Source organism: Dermacentor albipictus, chromosome 7 (assembly GCF_038994185.2).
Source record: "Dermacentor albipictus isolate Rhodes 1998 colony chromosome 7, USDA_Dalb.pri_finalv2, whole genome shotgun sequence".
Lineage (NCBI taxonomy): Eukaryota > Metazoa > Arthropoda > Arachnida > Ixodida > Ixodidae > Dermacentor > Dermacentor albipictus.
The window spans coordinates 131,310,611-131,330,455 of NC_091827.1; the positions used below are offsets into that span (position 1 = coordinate 131,310,611).

A 19,845-nucleotide genomic window follows, 5' to 3' on the forward strand; every position below is an offset into this window, starting at 1 on the left:
ACAACGAAGTGCTGACCAATGGCGTTCGTGCGAGTGAACCGGTTCCAAAGCGAACCGTTAAAGAATGCGGCCCCTGGCTACCACTTCTGAGACCTTTGGCGAGAAGTGGTTGTTGAGGGCATCAAAAATTGTCACTAAGTTCGCCTCGGCAGGTATCTCATGGGCCAGTAAACTTCGTAGCACGGAATACGTCACGGCTCCACAACACGTCAGAAATACAGCCGTCTTCTTACCGTATGACATGCCATTTACAGTCAGGAAAAGTTCCACCTGTTCTCAGTATTCCACCCAGTCCTTGGTGTCTGTGCTGAATTCGTCTATATTTTCGGGGACCAGCATGCCTGCTCTCGCGTTGCCGGTGTCATTCACTTGAGCCATTTTCCCTCGTCGCCAGTTGTGATGACCGGGCCCCAGGTCATAGTTCGCAGTAGTGAGGGCACAGTAGCCGCTGTAAGGGGCGAAGGCACACTGGCCTCACGTTCTGCCTTTTATTGTACATGGATAGATAGATGGATGGATGGATGGATGCTATGAGCGTCCCCTTTGGAACCGGGCGGTGGGTTGCGCCACCAAGCTCTTGCTACTATGCTGCTTGATATCCTACCTAGGTTAACCAATGAAAAAAAAAAAAAACAAAAAAAACACTATGAACTACCATGTCCAAATTTTCTGATCTCCTATTGCGAACTGTGCTTTTGTACGTCTCCGTCTTTTGTCGTTTACCTACTTCCACCAATCCTCCAATCGCCTCTTACTAATGTCTATTGCGGACCTGTTTGCTTTACCACTGCTCCCGCTGAACCCAAGGGCTTCAAGGAGGCCAGTGGTGCCTAAGTCGACCGCTGGGTAGACGTCTTCACATTCTAATAAAATGTGCTCTATCGTTTCCCTAGCTTTACCGCAGCAAGCACATGCTTCTTCTTCCTTCTTATATCTCGCTTTATAGGTGCGTGTTCTAAGGCACCCCGATCTCGCTTCGAAAAGTAATGAGCTTCCCTTTGAGTTATTATAAATGGTTTCTTTCCTGATTTCGTTTTTCCTCTTAAATAGTTACTCATGGCAGGTTTCTTTTCCATTGCCGCCATCCATGAGATTAATTCAGCCTCTCTGACTTTCCGCTTGACCTTCTTTGTTTCTGTGTTGCCCACCCCACAGGCCGCATACTTGCTGGTAAGCTTCCTAGTTCTTTTCCTCCTCTGTGAATCAATGTTTTGCCTGTACAGATACCTGAACACTCTCCCAGCCCATTTCCTTCCTTCCATATTCCTCAGCCGTTCTTCATACTCAATTTTACTGCGAGCTTCCCTCACTTCAAAACTAGTCCAGCCCATATCCCCCTGCACAGCTTCATTTGTAGTCTTCCCTTGAGCGCCCAAAGCGAGGCGACCCACTGACTTTTGGTTCCCATCGAGTCCTGATTGTACCCCTGATTTAAAGCAGACAACCGCATTTCCAAAAGTAAGTCCTGGAACCATTACCCCTTTCCACATACCTCGGAGCACCTCGTACCTATTGTATCCCCATAGCGCTCTGTGCTTTATTATGGCTGCATTTCTCTTCCCCTTGACTGTTTTGGTTTTTTCCTGTGTTTCCATATATCCATTGCCTTTGTTTATCCATATACCAAGGTATTTATATTCTGTTACCCGAGGTATTTCTTGGCCCTGTATCTCCACTGTCTGTTCACTGTTTTCATAGAATACCATAACACCTGATTTTCTAACACTAAATTTCAAACCTAAATTGTTGCCTTCCTGTCCACAGATATTAGCCAGACGTTGCAAATCACTTTGCTTGTTAGCGAGCAACACAATGTCGTCCGCATAAAATAAACCTGGGAGTTGCTGCTCTATTACTGTACCCACCTGTTTGTATGAGATTAAACCCGATATTACTTCCTTCTAGCGCCCTCTCCATCCTCACCATGTACATCATAAACAGCAGTGGGGATAAAGGTCACCCCTGCCTCAGTCCCTTGTTGATATGAACTTTCTCCACGCTCCTCATCCCTTCCCATTGAACGCAAACGGTATTTTCTAGGTAAATCTCTCTCTAAAGCTGTAGACAATTGTTGCCTAAGCCTTCCCCTTCCAGGATATCGAACAAAATGTTGCGGTCTATGTTGTCATAGGCTCCTGTAATGTCCAAGAAGGCCACATACAACAGTCTGCTTTCTGCTTTTGATATTTCAATACACTGAGTAAGAACAAACAAGTTATCATCCAAACGCCTACCTATTCTAAAGCCATTCTGAAGCTCTCCTAAAATGCCATTATTCTCTGCCCATGCTTGAAGCTTTAATTTGATTGCCTGCATTGCTAGCCTGTATATTACCGATGTAATGGTCAACGGTCTATATGAGTGAATTCTGTCTTTCTCCCCCTTACCTTTATAAATTAAATTCATTCTACTTTGTCGCCAACTGTCTGGTATTCGTCTATCAAAGTTTTTTCCACTGCTTTCACCAGAGCTTCCTTACTTTTTGGTCCCAGTTCATTTATCAGCCTAACGGGAACCTCGTCTAGCCCTGTGGCTGTGCGCTTAGGAAATTTCTCTTCTGCTTTCTTCCAGTCTAAATTTGTCAGCACCAGCTCCTTTTCCACTTGGGTCTCTTTTATGCTATTTTTTCCCTCAAGTACAACCTCGTCATTGCCTTGGAAGGATTCGGCTGTTACTTTTTGGATGTAATTTATTGCCGCTTCTCCTTCCAGTCTGTTTTCATCTTCGTCTAGGATATGTTGTTGCACTGTTGTTGACTTCCTGCCTAATAATTTTATGTGATTCTAAAATACTCTAGGTGTGGACTTCTTTTTCTCACATATTTCTGACAACCAATGTTCACTTTCACCTTTTAATTTTGCTTGCACCAGTATTTGAACCATAGACTTTTTCTCCCAGTATATTTCCCATTTACTAGTTACTTCATCCTGTGGCAACTGCGCCTTCTTTGCCTGCCCGTGCTCTCGAGATGCTTTCTGTCGTTCGGCGATCGCTTCTCGTATCTCCTTGTTCCACCAGCTTTTCGGTTTCTTTTTTGCTTTCCAACGAACATGCTGTTTCTCTTTCCGTATTTCTGTCGTTATTACACTTAGAAGCTCACCATATTCCCACTCCTTACTTGGCCACTTGCCAAGTTCTTCCTCAACTCTAGTGACTATATTTGCTATTTGTTCAGCGTTCAAATTTGGACTGGCCACTGTGCTTTCCTTGCTCTCTTTCCCAACTACATATCCCATTTTCAAAATGATGCGTTTACGGTCACTCCCTATGCTGCTAAACCCTTAATCATCGATGACCATTTCTCTCAACTTATCATGAATTCCTTCTGTCATCAGACAGTAATCAATGGTTGATTGCCGGTTTCCTACTTCCCACGTGATCTGTCCTTCACTTAGGCCCTGTATTCATGATCACGAGGTTATGTTGCTCGCAAAGGTCTAGCATTGACTTCCCGTTATTGTCAGTATAGCCATCTAAATCCTGTATGTGGGCATTCATGTCACCTAATAGGACAATTTCAGCACCACTCCCGAAACCCTTAATATCAGCGCTTATACATTCCACTAACTCTTTATTCTTCTCTGTGCAATTTTTTCCAGTCCACCAATACATAACACACAGCCAAGTTTCTTTCCCACTCATTGTACCTGATAACCAAAGATGCTTTTGACATTGTGAATTTACTCTTTTCCATTCGACTCCCTGATGGATGAGCATTCCGACTCCACCTCCCTTTCTTTCCGACTTAGTTCTGTTGCACCCTTCCCATATATAATTCTCTATAACTGGCAGCTCTTCTGAGTCTCTAAGGTGCATTTCTGTAACCGTATGCACCTCTATTTGTTCTCTATGTAACTGCTCCTCAATCTCTGCTCACTTTTCCTTTCTTCTGCTGCCCTGCATGTTTATGGAGCCTATTTCATTTCATTTCATTTCATTTCGTTTTATTACCTTAAAGACCCCATTCGGGGTATTACATAAGGGGTGGTTAACATGTGAACATAGGAAAAGGCAGGTGTTACATTGAAATACAAGTTTCAACAGTTTCTAGAAATTGTGAATGACATGTGATGGCAGCGACATTAATGGGTAGGTCGTTCCAGTCCTTGGCAGCTCGAGGAAAAAATTATGATTGAAAAGTGACAGTTCGTGTTCGAGGACGAGAAACTTGGAGTTGATGGCTGGTGCGCTGTGACATGCGTGAAGATGATGGCGTGACGTAAGGCGGGCGGCTTAGTGAGCTGTAAAAAAAATTTGTGATAAAGAGAGAGCGTGGCGATGCCATGACGAAAAGCAAGAGATGCCAAGCTAGATTGTGCCTTTAAGTGTGAAACGCTGATGTTATATGAATATGAAGAATGGATGAATCTAGTCGCACGATTCTGAACCGACTCGAGTGCATTGATGATATATGTTTGATGAGGGTTCCAGATGGCGGCGGCATATTCCAGTTGTGGCCTGACAAATGATTTGTATGCGAGTAGTTTGACGTGCTGTGGAGCATGACGAAGATGACGCCTCATGAACCCAAGGGACTTGTTTGCTGACGAGATTACGTTAGTAGCATGCGCATTCCAGGAAAGGTCGTGGGACAGGGTTACGCCTAAGTACTTATAGGTTAGAAGTGATTCTAGTGGGACGTTTGCAATTGTGTAAGTAGAGAGATAAGGATTACGACGGCGGGAAATTCAAATAAATTTGTTTTTGTTAGGGTTCAAGGCCATTTGCCAATGGTTGCACCAGTCCTGCACGTTATTAAGGTCATATTCAAATCAAATTGCATGGCGAGCTCTTGTTCTTGCTTTCCTCCTGTACATGGATGGATGGATGGAAGGTAGGAGCGTCCCCTTTGAAACGGGGCGATGGCAGTTGCCACCATGCTCAGATTTTTATTTTGCCTTTTATTTTTATCTGTTTTGCATGTTATTGAATTTCTCGATTTTCTTTAAATACGTCTTCCTACCCTTTTAACCTTGTGTCACCTCTCTGCTTTTGAGCCACCAATCCTCCAATCGACTTTTGCTAATTTCCACCGTACATTTATTTACATGACTATCATTATCTCTGAACCCTAGGGCCTCAGGAAGGGTGACTGTGGCCGCATCGACATCGAGATTGATACCATCACATTTTAGTATGAGGTTTTCTATTGTGTCTACAGATTTACCACACACAGCACATGTGTCTTCTTTGTTGAATTTCTTTTTATAGCTGCGCGTTCTAAGACATTCTGACCTAGCTTCAAAGAGTAGGGCACTGCCTCTTGAGTTATCATAAGACGTTTCCTTCCTGATCCACTGTTTCCGGTATCTATATAGTTCAACACTATGCTTCTTTTCCATTGAATTTATGCAATTTTTACCTTCCGCGTTTTTAACCTGTCGTTTAATGCTGTCTTTCTCCGTCCTCGTGTCTGGCATACTTACTGGTTAGCTTCTTAGTTCTTTTCCTCCATTATGAGTCAATGCCCTTTCTGCATTGGTATTTAAATACCTTAACTGGTCACCTGCTATCGTTCAATCTCCTCAGGCGTTTTTAATATAGGATTTTACTGTGACCTTCCCGTGCTTCGAACGATGCCCAGCCCATATCCCCCTGTACTGCCTCGTTTGTGGTTTTCCCGTGGGCACCTAGTTCTAATCTTCCAACAGCTCTCTGATTTATTTCTAGTCTCGTCTGATCTTCTACCCTTACGCACGGGACCATATTACCGAAAGTAAGCCCCGGCACCATTACTCCCTTCCAAATGCCTCTCAGTACGTCATACCTGTTGTAACCCCACAATGCCTCATGTTTCATTATCCCGGCATCTCTTCGCCCTTTTGCTATTAGAGACTGTTCGTGCTTTTCCGTGTACATCTGCCCTTTGTTTATCCATACCCCGAGATACTTGTATTCGGCCACTCGGGGTATTTCGTGGCCTTGTATTGTAAGCTCCTGACCAGATGTATCGTTGAAAAACATCCCACCGGACTTAGCTGCACTAAAACTGAAACCTAAACTGTCTCCTTTGTTCCCAAAGTAATTACCGAGAGTTTGCAAATCTTCCTGGCTATCTGCTAACAGTACAATATCGTCCGCATACATTAAACCCGGTAGTTGTTGCTCAACAACCTTTTCGCCTAATCTGTACGACAGATTATACCCTAGATTGCTTCGTTGTAACCTTCTTTCCATGCTTATCATATAAAGCATGAACAGCAGCGGTGATAGAGGACAACCTTGCCTTAATCCTTTGTGAACCTCGACAGTTGTCGTACTCTTGGTTCCTTCCCATGTTATTTCAACATTATTTTCTCGATATAGTTCCTGTAGAAAATCAATTACCTCATTACCGATACCTTCAGCTTTTAATATGTTCCACAGGAGTTCCCTGTTCACATTGTCGTATGCACCACTTATGTCCAGGAAGGCTAAATACAGAGGTCTATTTTCCGCCTTAGCTATTTCTATGCACTGGGTAAGCACGAACAGGCTATCATCTAAGTGCCTACCACTTCTGAACCCGTTCTGAAGTTCTCCAAGTATTCTATTACTTTCTAGCCATGACTGCATTTTTAATTTCACCGCGTGCATCGCCAGCCTATATATAACTGATGTTATCGTAATTGGTCGGAAGGATTTTATGTTCTTCTTATCACCTTTCCCTTTATAAATCAAATTCATTTTACTCTGTTTCCAGCTGTGCGGAATTTGCTTATTTGTTATGACTGCCTCCAATGCTTTTATCAGCGTTTCCTTGCTTCTTGGGCCAAGTTCATTAATTAACTTGATTGGAATTTCGTCTATCCCCGTGGACGTGCATTTTGGAACATTTGCTTCCGCCGTTTTCCAGTTAAGATTGGTCAATTCTAAGCTGTTTTCTATTATGCTAGTCTGTGTTGCTCCCTCACTTGGGGCGATTACCCTATCATCTTTCCTAAATGACTCTGCTATAACTGAACCAATGTAGTTCACAGCGTCATCTCCCTCTAAACAATTTCCTTCGGCATCGTGAATCTGTTCCTCTTTTCTGTGATTAGCTTTACCCAGCCAGCTTATATGGTTCCAGAATTTTCTTGACCCCCCTTTAGTTGCATCGCGAACTTCAGCCAGCCAGCGATCAGAGGACTGCTTTATTTTAGCCTGGACGAGGACCTGCACTTGTTGTTTCTTTTGTCGATAATATTCCCATTTTTGGCCTATTTCCTCTTCAGATAACTGCGCCCTCTTTTCTTCTCCGTGTTCCCGAGATGCCCACCGTCGTTGTTCGATGGCCTCTTTAATTTCCTTATTCCACCAACTTCGTGGCTTCCCCTTTCCTCTCCAGCGGTTTACTCCTTTTACCTCTTTTATTTTTGTACTAATGAGTAGTTCTAACTGATTATAATCCCACCTTTCCATGGGATGTTTCTTTATTGCTTCCTCTATGCCAGCCGCTATTTGCGCTATTTGCGCTATTTGCGCGTCATTTAATTTTGCGTACTCTTTTTGGCTTCCCTGCATTTCTCTTTTGAGTAGGGCTAACTGTAGACTAATACGCTTATGATCACTTCCGAGGCTGTACTTCCCCTCTTCGTCTATTTCCGTTATTGCTAGCCTGCTATACAATCCCTACGACATTATGCAGTAGTCAATGGTCGTTTATCTGTTACGGGACTCCCACGTGATTCGTCCCTCACACTTAGTTTCTCTATTTACTATAACTAGGTTGTGTTTACAGTTTAGTACGAGTAGCGCCACCTGGTGGTGCCAGTTACCATAGCAGGAACACATGAAGTGGCAAAAAATGAGCATAACTCTAGTGGGTCATTTTTTGTGTTCTCGATGGCGAATGCTGGCGCCGGGAAAATGTACGTAATGAGAACGTATCAACAAGGTTCTACTGTGCATGTTTATGTTTTGTGCCGTACATTTGCACTCACCCATAAATCCTCATAAACACCATAAATAGAGAATATTTCATGCTCTTGTGAATGGGTAATTTAGATGCTCATGGGAAAAAAGTATGCCTTGCCAAAGCTAACAAAAGCCTCCATCCAATTCGGTGTTTCTCGCGCTGTACGTGCACTGACGCACTCCCATATTACACTGCGCTGGCTAAGCAGCTATGTCCAGTAGTGCAGACCATACTCACATGAGCCACTTTCCCTGCCATGGATGAAAACTCCCGAACGATGACATTCACCACGTCTCGGAGCTGGAACACACGAGCACCAACGACAACAGGTTATAGACAACAGGTCGCACAAGAAGACGTGACTCATTTGCTTTGCTGTACCGAAAAGAACAATACCACTCGGGTGCAAATAACTTCTCATGCTTTGCTGATGTTTCAACCAGCATGTATTTGAACGTTGTAAGCCATTAGCCGTAATGACATAATAACCTGCACACTAATCCTGCATGCACCTCATGTTTATTGTTTTTTTTTTCAATTCTTTATCATGCCATAAACAGGTTGAATGACTTTGTTTGCCCTCCAGAATGACCAACCAAATTTCCAGTACTTTGTAAGTGTACACAACACTGTCATGCAGACAGGGCTGGAGAGTACCTTTTGCTTCACCTTATCTCATAATAAATGCTAAACTCTATTTGGTTGTAAAGTGAAAGCCAAACTGCCCTTCTTTGAATGCCTCATTAAGTCAGTCACAGACTCAAAATTATATTTAATGTTTGGGTTATTTTGGCTGTAGAAAGTTCTTGTAACTTGCTTTTGTTTGCTTAACGCTGTATTGAAGCCACTGTAGCATAAAGGAACAAGGACAAAGAAAAGGACAGGACACCACGGGCGCTGGCTCATATCAGCCTGTGGATTGCCTGGCCTGAAAGTGTAAACCATGGTTGCATAAGCTTAAGATTCTAGGCAGAAGTAAGGATACTACTGCTCATTAACGTTTGGAAGCTTATCACATTAGAAAAAGAGGCACAGATTGCGTTAGCGAAATGTGGATCTGCTTATTTGGTAGCGAAACACGGCATTTTGAATATTCTTTTTTTTTTTTTGCTTTGAAGAATGTGTATGCATGCGCTATACTGAGTGTATCTGTTATTCCCTATTTTTCTGGGGTCGACGGAACAAACCAGTTGCGAGTTACCAACCGTGGTGTCCTTTCCTCTCCTTTGTCCGTGTTCCTTTGCACTACAATGGCAATACATATCAACCAAGTCTCCCAAGAAGTTTTATTGTTTACACTCTGTTTCTCCTCTTTAAGATTAGCAATTAATTAGAGCTGAGTCGACACGATAAAGTCAATGACGTCCCAACAAACTAGTGCAGGAAGATCAGGGCAGTGTTGTAGCTTATTTGTCATTGTTGCATCTACTTGCACAACAGGCGTCGCTCCAGACTGGTCGAGGCACTGCTTTGAGCCAATCAGTATTGATGTACACACCTTCTTAAGCAGTGTGACGCTGACTGAGATGATAAATCCCGCAGACCCAAACATACTAACCGCTTTGCTGCTGAACAAGCATCATTAATGCACAGCCTAACTTAATACAGTTGAATCTCACAATAGCTAAATTGGCAGAGAACGCAAAAAAATTCGCTTTCGCAAGAATTTCACTGTTGCAAAATGAGACTGCACAGATAGGTAATTCGTTGCAGAAAGAAACTTTACTGTCAAAATTCCATTAGCCTACTTTTGCAAAGCATGCCCGAGGATATAAAACCGCATCGCCAACAGTACAAAGTGCGCCGCATGCGACGATCCGCAGTGGCAGCACTGCTGTGGAGCAGTATTCTTGGTCAGTTGCTTTTGTAGATATGGCCACTTTTGCAAGATTTTGCATAACTCAGCACCAGACGCAAAGCAACAGCGCTCCACGCATGCAGCAACAGCGCTCCAGTGTACTCTGTCACCTGCAGGGGTCGATGTGTCCAGTGCTGAGCGCGAATGTGATCGTAACTCGTACACCTGAAGACAATAGAGTGAGATTACAGCCCCTTGGTGCCAATCTACGTCTGGCGCCGAATCCGCACGCGATGCCGGTTGGATGGCGCCAAAACCAGCATTCTTGAAGCAAGGAATGCGTATTTCTGGACGATGGCTCAATCACAGCTCGATGCATGTCACCCCATGCTGCGACTGCCATCTTAAAAGCTATAAACAATTCCACATCGGTGGGACGTGGATTTCCTTGTTCTTGCTGCATTTTTGACACTGAGGTGCACGTTACGCACTGCCCTAGGTGTGCAAAAATCGTCGTCACATGTCGGTAGCAACATGATGCCGCTTCAAACGGGCGATCAACAAATAAGATGGCAGCCGTGATGTTTTTCCAGTGTGATCATTTCCAGCACTTGGTTGTTTATGCAAACAAAAATGGCAGCAAACAGGCAAGTGTAACGTGGTGGTATTTTATGCAATTTTGGTGCAAAGCAATTGCGTTTGAGCACATTTTGGAGCCTGCTAGCCTTGCGCAAATAGGTAATATGCAGGATTACGTTCCAGCAAATTTTGTTGATGCAGAACTTTAGTACAACGACATTTTGTTGTCGAGACATACAAAATGCACTGAATCTTATGGCTGTTCACTGGGGATACGAAATTATTTCCTTGTCGTGAGAACTTCGTAGTCATCAGATTTCATTACTGGGGGTTTCAACTGTATCACTCTTTAGTGTTTTAGTGAAAACGACGAACGCTGGCCAATAATCATCACCAGTGTTGGGCACGGTGTTCGCCGCTCGTGTTGGGACTCTTGCTGCTGCCTGACCGCTGCATTAGCCACTCTCAGTCCACAGCCAATAAACCTCTTCACAATACAGAGTTTTGCACCCATAACAGAGACGGCGGCTCCAGTGTCCACAAGAACAAATGCACGCACACCTTCAATGCAATCTTCTATAACATTTGATGGGCGACGGAGAGGACTTTTGTAGTTCAACGGCACTGCAGTTCTTGCCTTGTGGAGTGCGACGATTAGTTTTCCTCTTCTCGAGCCATACATTGGCTGTAGTCCTTGCCTCATGGACTGCAACAATCAGTTTTCCTCTTCTCGAGCCACAGAACGAGGTTGCATCTGCGATACTGAGCGGCAATGCGGAGAAGGTTAACGGCGGATAATGGGCATCAGTCGAACAGCTGAGGGGCCGAAAGTGAGTCGTAAGAGCTGCAAAATGGCAGCTCAATTGCATGCATCGACAAATGCAGGCAACATGACTGGCATAGCCACAGGCAAAGCATATTGGCCGATCGTCGGACGTACGCCACGAGTTTGCGACGGCAGGTCCAGTCTAGATTACATGACGTGGCATCTGGTGAAGCAACGGGATGGCAATTTGTGGTCAGTGCCAGAAAACCACGTCGGCGAAATTTAGGGGCAGAGCTGCAGCTGCAGGCGATGGTGAGGGCCTGGTGAAGACTTCTGCAACTGAGAGGCACCACTGCAAGGGCAATCGAGAGGCAAGAACCCGGCAATTTTTTGCTGAACCGGGTGGCAGAGCGAGAGACCGATATCTGGAGCAGGCTGTTGAATTTGCTGCGGCTGAGTGAATGGCACTAAGGAGAGTTGGCGGGCAACTTCCTCACGCACAAACACCTTTCTCTCAGCAAACAGTGTTGACTGGTCAGAAATGGCAGGCAATCGAGCCTGATGTTGGTCGTGCGAAGAAGGTCAGCGGGTGTTAGGATCGGCCTGCAGGGGTACTGCTCTGCAAAGCTATTTCAGCCCAATGCACGTGCTTCGATGGACCCGCGGTGCTGGCGCCCTTCGGAGAACCAGCGAGGACGACAGCGCTAATCCACCATGCCCCTCGTTTGGAGAATCGGTGACGACAGCAGGGCGGGCCACGTTTGGCACCCAACGTATTGTTGCTTGATTTGCTGGGTCGTCATGGTCTCTCTGCAGCAAGAAGAGCTTTCCCTAACAAAAGGGGGCTTTGCGGTACGGGGGCCCCAGGATTCGTCAGTCTGCTGACACTCGTGGCGAGTACAGGAGAAAGGCAGCTCTGGAATTTAGAGGCACAAGACAATGGGCACCCGGCGGCGGCGCTGCGGGGGTCAGCTCGGGGTACCGACGCGCCTTTCAAGACTCAAGATATGGGACAACCGGCGGGCCGACTGCGTTGACGATGACGTCGAACGGTTCTCTCACCTAGGGAACTAGGGACCAATGGAGTGTTTATAAGCAGCTGATATCGGCTGCTAGAGCGTGCTCGTGAGCTGTGTGCTCGTAGTGTGCTCGTCAATGTACTCGTGAGCTGTGTGCCGTACGCTCGTCTTGCGTGCTCCATTTGGGAGCCATACTTAGACTGTCGAATGTATCTCTTGTTTAAACTGTAAATACTGTAAATAAACCCTGTACGCCTAGTTTCTCCCAAGTTCCTCTCTACGAACTACAACCCTTACAAATGGCGGCAGCGGCGAGATTGTCCGACAACTCCTACAACTGGATGCCAGCGGTGGGATCGTCCAACAACTCTAATGCGGGTCATTGACTACTGCCTTTGCAGCTCCTCGTAGCTCTGGCACAGAGCAATTAGTTCTGCCACAGTACGTGGATTTTTCCCAAGCAGAATGTTAAAAACGTCGTCCTCTATTCTCTTCATAATAATCTTGATTTGGTCTGACTCTGACGTGGTTGCGTCGACTCTCTTGCAGAAGTCTAGAATGTTTTTGAGGTAGCTCGTGAATTATTCACCCAGCTGCTAAGCTCATTCCCGCAAACGCTGCTCTGCACTGAGCTTGCAAACAGCACGGTGGCCAAACACATTTACAGAAGAGGTCGTCGACCATGTCTGGAAACCCCTATCACAGTCCTTGTCCCAGAGGCTGGCCAAACATGCGAGGTAGAAAATCGCGTTGTTCAGTTCTGCAGTATTGTCCCATTTGTTGTGTACGCTTACCCTCATATACGACAAGAGCCAATCCTCCACGTTGTTGTCATCTACGCTGCTGAAAACAGCAGGGTCACTCTGGCGGAGCAAAGCAGAGAGCATGTTGCCGATGGAGGAGGAGGCGCCTACGAGGAAGCGTCGTCAGGCAGGGCAGATGGTAGTGTGCGGGATTGTAGTTCCAGCGTGGTCGTTTTCAAAATACCCAGCACCCTCCACCAATTGTGAAGAAGTTTATTGGCTGCAAACTGAGAGTGGCCAATGTGGCAATCAAGCAGTAGCAAGAGCCTCAGCACGAGCGGTGAATACCGCGCCCAGTGCTGGTGGTGATGAATGGCCAGCATTCGTTGTCTTCACTACAATGTGAACCTACATCTCATACCTGAACCATTTAATTCCATCTATACCACAACATCAAAAACATCAGACTGTCTGCACTGCTACCTACAGAATTTCACATTTAATATACATAAACTTTGCCCGATCACATTAGTCCAGTCAAAACTCCAGCCTCATGAAAACAAATGAGGGAGGCAACACAATACAGTCAAAACCCGCGGTAATGAAATCCCGAGGGAACGAAATTCTCGCCGCAAAGAAATATTTTCGGATCCCCGGCGAACAGCCATAGGAGTCAATGCATTTCCTATCTCGCGACAACGAAACTTTTTGCTATAGCAATCTCTCATCAACGAAATTTTCTGAAACGACAGTCTGCAAATAATCTACTCATGTAACACAGTTGTGTCCGGAAACTGCTCAAATGCATTCGTTGTGCGCTTAAATTGCATTAACTACCGCCACAGCAAACTTGCATGGCCACCGCCATCATTGTTTACAATAAAAAAAGCCTTGCACCACCTCTCGTGACAGACGACAGCGATGATGATGATGGTGGTCGTTCGCCCGTCGCAATGGGTGACTGCGCAGTGTCCGGACCAAAAATGCAATTAGCATTTAAATTATACAAATAAAAAAGAACAAGAACCGTAGGCGATCTTGCAGTGAGCACATTTTATTTAATCCTGTGTGTCATTACAGCTTGTGCTAAATGCGAAGCGAAACGCCTGCGTACGTGACAGCCAAATCGACATCTACTGCACGTGAAGGCTCCGATAACCCGGATTACAGTGTACTAGAATAAGTAAGTTCAGATGGCAGAGCGCGCCACGCACTGCTTTGAAGCTGGGAGCGTAGACAGGTCCCGGATGTATGCGGCGGCGCTGCAGTCGCACAGGCTGTACGGTCGCGTTCTCCGTGTGTTGCGGCCAGTTGCAGCGTGCTTGCCATGTACTTGCTTTGAAGGGCTCTGAAGGAATTCCTCGAGTTTCTGTCTCGTTGAGAGTCCCATGCAAAGTCACATCCATTTGTTGGGCGTGTTGGTAGACTGACTTGGAAAGCATATTTAGCGCCAGCGAACAAGGACAGAAGGGAGACGACACCACAATGCGCTAACTTGAACTTGACAGCCAGGAAACACCCACCTATTTAACTGTGCATGGGTTAAATACGCGGGTGTTTCCTGAAAATCAAGTTGTTGAAGTTAGCGCATTGTGGTGTCGTCTCCCTTCTGTCCTTGTTTGCTGGCGCTAAATATGCTTTCCATTGCAAAAGGACTTTGCGGCTTGAGTCAGTCGACGGCAGATGGGCTCCATGTGACATTGTGCAGTAATTTGGCTCTGTTAGAATACTTGGAAGGAGAGGGTTTTAAATACCTATTGACATCTAGACTAAGCCAATATAAGTTGGAGAACTTCTTGTGAGGTAGTCATGCAGATCCAACGTTCACCCAACGCCGTCTCAATTTTTTATTGTTGTGAATTGCCTTTTTATATCTTGGCGAAGGCAATGCAAACAGGGAACACAGAGGTCAGTAAAGATTTGGTATCGCTACTTCACTCAATTGATAATTCTGACAAGGAGGGGGACGTTGCGTCACAATTGATGAGTTAGTTAAAGCTGGAAATCTGACGCTGGTAAAGCAAAGGCTAAACAATACTCCGGAAGAGCACCGGGCTGATGTGGAGGAAAGGAACGATGACCGCCTCATCTATTATATATGGCAGGGTATGTCGCGCAGAAACTTTTTACTTGCAAGAAATGTGAGGACTGCTGCTCTCTTCTTTTGCAGAACTCTATTGCTGTATCCCTCCAAGTTGCTTTTTGAAGCACTAAAAAAAACTTGAGGGAATATATTTACAACCTTCTTCAGCAAAGAGGAGCTTTGCAGCGACAGCATAGGTAATGTCATGATTCTAGTGAAAGCTTTAAATTTGGCTGTCATACGCTGCAAATTACATGCTGATAATTTCACATGAGTAGTTGTGCGTTTTTATGTCCTAACAAGGCTGCACTTTTACGTTAAAGTGGTAATCAGTGAAGAGAAGCACAACGAAAAAAGAAATTGCACTTTAAAGTTAGCTATACTGTTCTGAGCAGGCTGGTGCAACATATGTAAGCGGACCCTTCTTTGTCTTTTTTTGTCTCAATGCACAAGTTTTTCTGGTGCATTCAAAAAGCTAATTTTGTGAATATAATTCAAATGAATTAAGTAATTCATTTGCGCATATTAATTCCGCTGTAGGTCTCCACTGTTTGGGTAGGAATGCACTTGCACTGTTTTTCTGTGTTTTGGCTTACTGTGTGTTGTTTTACAGAGATCTCTTTTACTTGGCCTCTTTCCTACTTGTTTTATTCCTTCCATAGAAATGTAGGATGTCGGTATGTCTCATACTCGCACATGAACCTGACATTCGAAAACACTTCATGATGTAAATAAAAAAATTCGCGAATAAACTGCGGAAATGCAGTTTCGGGTGGTTCGCGGAACAGAATGAAAGAACGAGGGACAAATGTTCATTGTGAAAGAAGGTAAATGCCAAGCAAGGAAGCTCTTTGGCTTTGGGCTATGTACGTACATGTTGTTTTGGCTTCTCTTCTACAACAGCGGCTGAGGAACTAAGCGCTTGACGTTGGGTCGCGGATGCCACGGCCACTTTTATATGAATGCATACGAACCGCAAAAGAAAATGTGTCCACCTGGAATCCGAGTTGGTTTAAATCACGTCGATGTCCTTTACTACGGCGTTATTTTCCTTTGACTTTTCCGTCCGAATAATTTCTGGCTACGTGGCAGCGTGGCTCAAAACAAATTTAGCGGCTTTACGCCACTACTTCGGTGTCTGCAAAACCTTTGCTGTCAGGTTAATAAACCCGTCTAATGGGCGTTGAGATGCGCTAGGAGTGCACATACAATTCATCTCTTATATGAAGTGAGTTTCGGGGATGCATCTTAACATCCCCTGAGCATTTGCACGTCTATTTGATTGCGACAGAAAACGATTCTCAAAATATCAGCATGCAGTGCTGGCGCTGCGCCGTACGTTCTGCACAGCCCACAAAAGCCCCTTGATCATTTGAAAGTAGCGACACTCTCCTTCTCACGGCGCTTTCCTGCTCGATTCTCCTCGCCCGCCGGTGCGCACGGCGCGCTTTTCCTCCTGGGCTCCCATGGACGGGCCGCAGGATTCTATGGAGGCGTGTTATTTTGGGCCAGTTGCGCGCCCCAGTGCAGTTGAAAATTTTGAGGAATGCTATTAACAGCACCGATAATGCTGGAGGAAACGTTTATGAGGAGGTTGGTTATTCTTAAAGCCGTATGAATGGGGTATACCGATGTTAAGGGAACTTTGAGGCGAGTTCTGTACTCCATACAATTCTTCTACCACATGATCTGATGCTTTACTTCGTGCGTCTGATCTAGTATTGCTTGTGACACATCCCTTTGTGTGTGGCTTATTAAGCGAAAGCCTTAGACCTCTGTTTCAAGGTCCCGTTGTGAGCTAAAGGAAATATCACGTGACCTTAGAAAGGCGGGCAGCGAACCAAAGCATGTGCAGCCGCGTATAAGAGATGATTAATGCACTCTAAGAACAGTTTACACACTTTGGCGTGCCCCTTCTGCCACACAACGATAATCGTCATCTGCCTTGATGCGTTTCCTTTCTTTAACACTGCGAGCCCGGAACTTTCCAGTAATGAACGGCACTGGAAACGAACGGCATAATATCTTTCGCACTGCTGCTATTTAGATTTTTAATTATGTGGATTACTTCGTTTTCATCTACAGGTTTAAGAAAAATAGTGTTGCTATTAAGCGGAATATTACTAAGATCATTTGGTTGCATAGGCGTATTACCAGCACTTGCAAAATATGTATTAAATGTATCTGCAAGCCGCTTCCCAGATAATTCTATACCATTAATATCTAATTTAAGAAGTTTACTGATAGGCGGATGATGCCTTAATACAGAGCTGAGCCTTTTCCACATAATCTCAGAGCATCCGGCAGCTGCTGCAAAGAAATTTGCAAAATATTCTCGCCTAGCCTTTTTTATATCTTTATCGAGGCAATTACGGCACACTTTAAATTGGCGGAATAATTCGATATTTTTAGTTGAAATAAACTTGCCATAGAGAACATTTCTATGCGCGATTCGTCCGAGAAGCTCAGAGTTAATCCATGGTTTCCGAATTTTTTAGCTTGGCTTAACGCGCACTGGGGGAAAGCTAGATTCATATATTGATTTGACAATATGAAGAAATTTTTCATAGGCCCCATTTGCTTCGTTGGATCTATATACATCATCCCAACAGGCATTTTCCATTTGTTCCCGAACTATAGAGAAATTGCGCTGGGTTATTTTTTGCCCTTCCGACTGAATAACAACAGTTAGCGACGTGCGAGGTGATGGAGGCACCCCAGAATATTAAGCATACTGAGGAGAGCCGCAACAAAAACACTGGTGGACAGGCCGGAAGAATGAAAAAAAAAAAAATTCAGCATTACGAGATGCTTTGCTATGAGCTATAAGAAAGACGCCTCAGCTCGCAAACAACGCTGTACCAAGTTCTTTCGGCCAATGTCATGCAGCCAGTGCTTCCTGCGCAAGCCGTCACGCTTTCCTTGTGGTATCATAAAAACGGCATAACCATTTTCAGGTTTCTTGCTGCAGTTATATGCGCAACAGCCAGGAATAGCACTAACACATAGAGCAGGAAACACAGCGTACAATGTTCGCTACGCCGAGCTAAAGCGCCGGGCCAGCCGTGCTCAGGAGGAAAATGGCGCCAACGAAAAAGAAAAACACAAGCAAAACTCAAGATCTGCGCGTTTCCAACAGCAACGGCAGGGAGACCAATCATCGTGCGGAAAAACGGGGGCAAAATGTTTGCCACGGGGGAACGCGCAAGGGGCGAGGAGGTCGCGCGACGGCGGCAGAGTTCAAAGAGTGTCGTTACTTTCAAATTATCAAGGGACTTTACAGCCCACGTTCCTACAGCGCCATCTCGTGCTATCTACATGAAGCGCCTCAGCAGCGAGCGCTTCCTGAACACACTGCCCCTATTCTAGTACACTGTACCTGGATGACGCTTTAGTATCAGTGGGCTTTGTGTACCGCCGCACATGGTCGTGTGCTCAGTGTCGTTGGTGCTAGAGTGCGTCAATTGTGTGTCTTTCTGCCAATCGGACCATTTGCTTTGACAGCCTGCTAAGATGCCGCCTCCAGCCAAAAAGAGGAAATTTATGACCCCGCAGGATAAGGCTGCAATTATTGCCCAAGCTGAAAAGGGCAGGATGAAAATGGATATTGCCGAAGAATTTGGAATTGCGTGCAGTTCGATGCCGACGATTCTGAAAAACAAGGCCTTCATTCTCGGCGCGCTCGGAAATGGTGTGAGTGCGAAAAACAAAAGGTGAGCGCTGCGGCTTTTCCAGACGATGACAAGGCGGTGTTTGCATGGTTTTGTGAACAGCGTGCCAACAAAGTGCCGCTGTCTGGCAGAGTTCTTCAGCAGAAAGCGCTGGACTTTGCATGCATTCTTGGGCACGCTGATTTTAAGGCTAGCCCTGGCTGGTTGAGCCGTTTAAAAGCCCACCACGACATAGTGGCCAAAGTCATTTCCGGGAAGGCAGCAGCCGTCGACCCTTTGACAATGTCGTCGTGGCTGCTGACCAACAAAGAAGTATTGGACCAGTACAAGCCCTTGGACATTTATAACGCAGATGAGACGGCCTTATTCTACGAGATGCTGCCATCGAAGACCCTGGACTTAAAAGGCCAGAAATGCCGCGGGGGGAAACACAGCAAGCGGCGTGTAACAATTTTGTAGTGCACTAACATGAACAGCACAGATAAACGGCTGCTGCTTGTAATCAGCAGAAGTAAGAAGCCCCGCTGCTTCAAGGGAAATCGTCGGCTGCCCGTACAGTACACTGCGAACCTGAAGGCATGGATGATCCAGGCCATATTTGGCAGCTGGCTCGAGGCCTTCGATACGGACATGCGGAAGGCAGGAAGATCGGTCTGCCTTTTTTTGGACAATGGCAGTGCCCATCATGTCGATGACGTGGAACTGGGAAACGTGCGCTTGGTTTTATTTCCACTGAACTGCACTTCCGTGCTGCAGCAGCTTGATTAAGGCGTCATTCGTAGCGTCAAGTGCGCCTACAAGGAGAGGCTGATTCAGCGTCTGCTGCTGAACCTCCAGTTGAAGCGTCCCACCGTAGTGGACATGTTCATGGCGCTTGAGATGATGGCCGCCGCATGGGTTGTGACGTTGCCAGCCATGATAGCTAATTGTTTTAATCATGCCGGCTTCATTGCCACTCGGCAAGCATCATGCGCTGATCCAGTGGCATCGCAAGAAGATTCGCCTGAAGGTCCACTAGTTGACAGCGCTGACGGCGCAGTGCCGCCATCGCTGGCCCATGCATGGGATGAACTTTCTGCCGTGCCAGATGGTGTTCCGGATGGCCTCAGCATCGATGAGTTCGTTCGTGTGGGTGAAGGTGTTGTCGTCCATGAAGAGATGACTGATGAGGTCATCATAAGTAGCGTTTGCCAAGGTGCCGACGACACCGACGACCACCAGACACCAAATCAAGAGAGGACTGCGAACCCGCGGGATGTGTTGAACGCCTTCGATGTAATTCGATCATTTTTCAGTGAGCATGATGA

The 19,845-nt window shown here is 45.7% G+C and overlaps 1 protein-coding gene across 6 annotated transcripts in view; it reads right to left on the reverse strand.

The window, feature by feature from the left end:
- Positions 1-19,845, reverse strand: part of LOC139048163 (mitochondrial-processing peptidase subunit alpha) — a 364,881-nt gene that overhangs the window by 200,279 nt on the left and 144,757 nt on the right. For all 6 annotated transcript variants that reach the window (XM_070522712.1, XM_070522716.1, XM_070522715.1 and 3 more), the window contains exon 11: positions 8,117-8,179. In XM_070522712.1, coding sequence (XP_070378813.1) covers positions 8,117-8,179 — 63 coding nt within the window. The remainder of the gene's footprint in view (positions 1-8,116; positions 8,180-19,845) is intronic.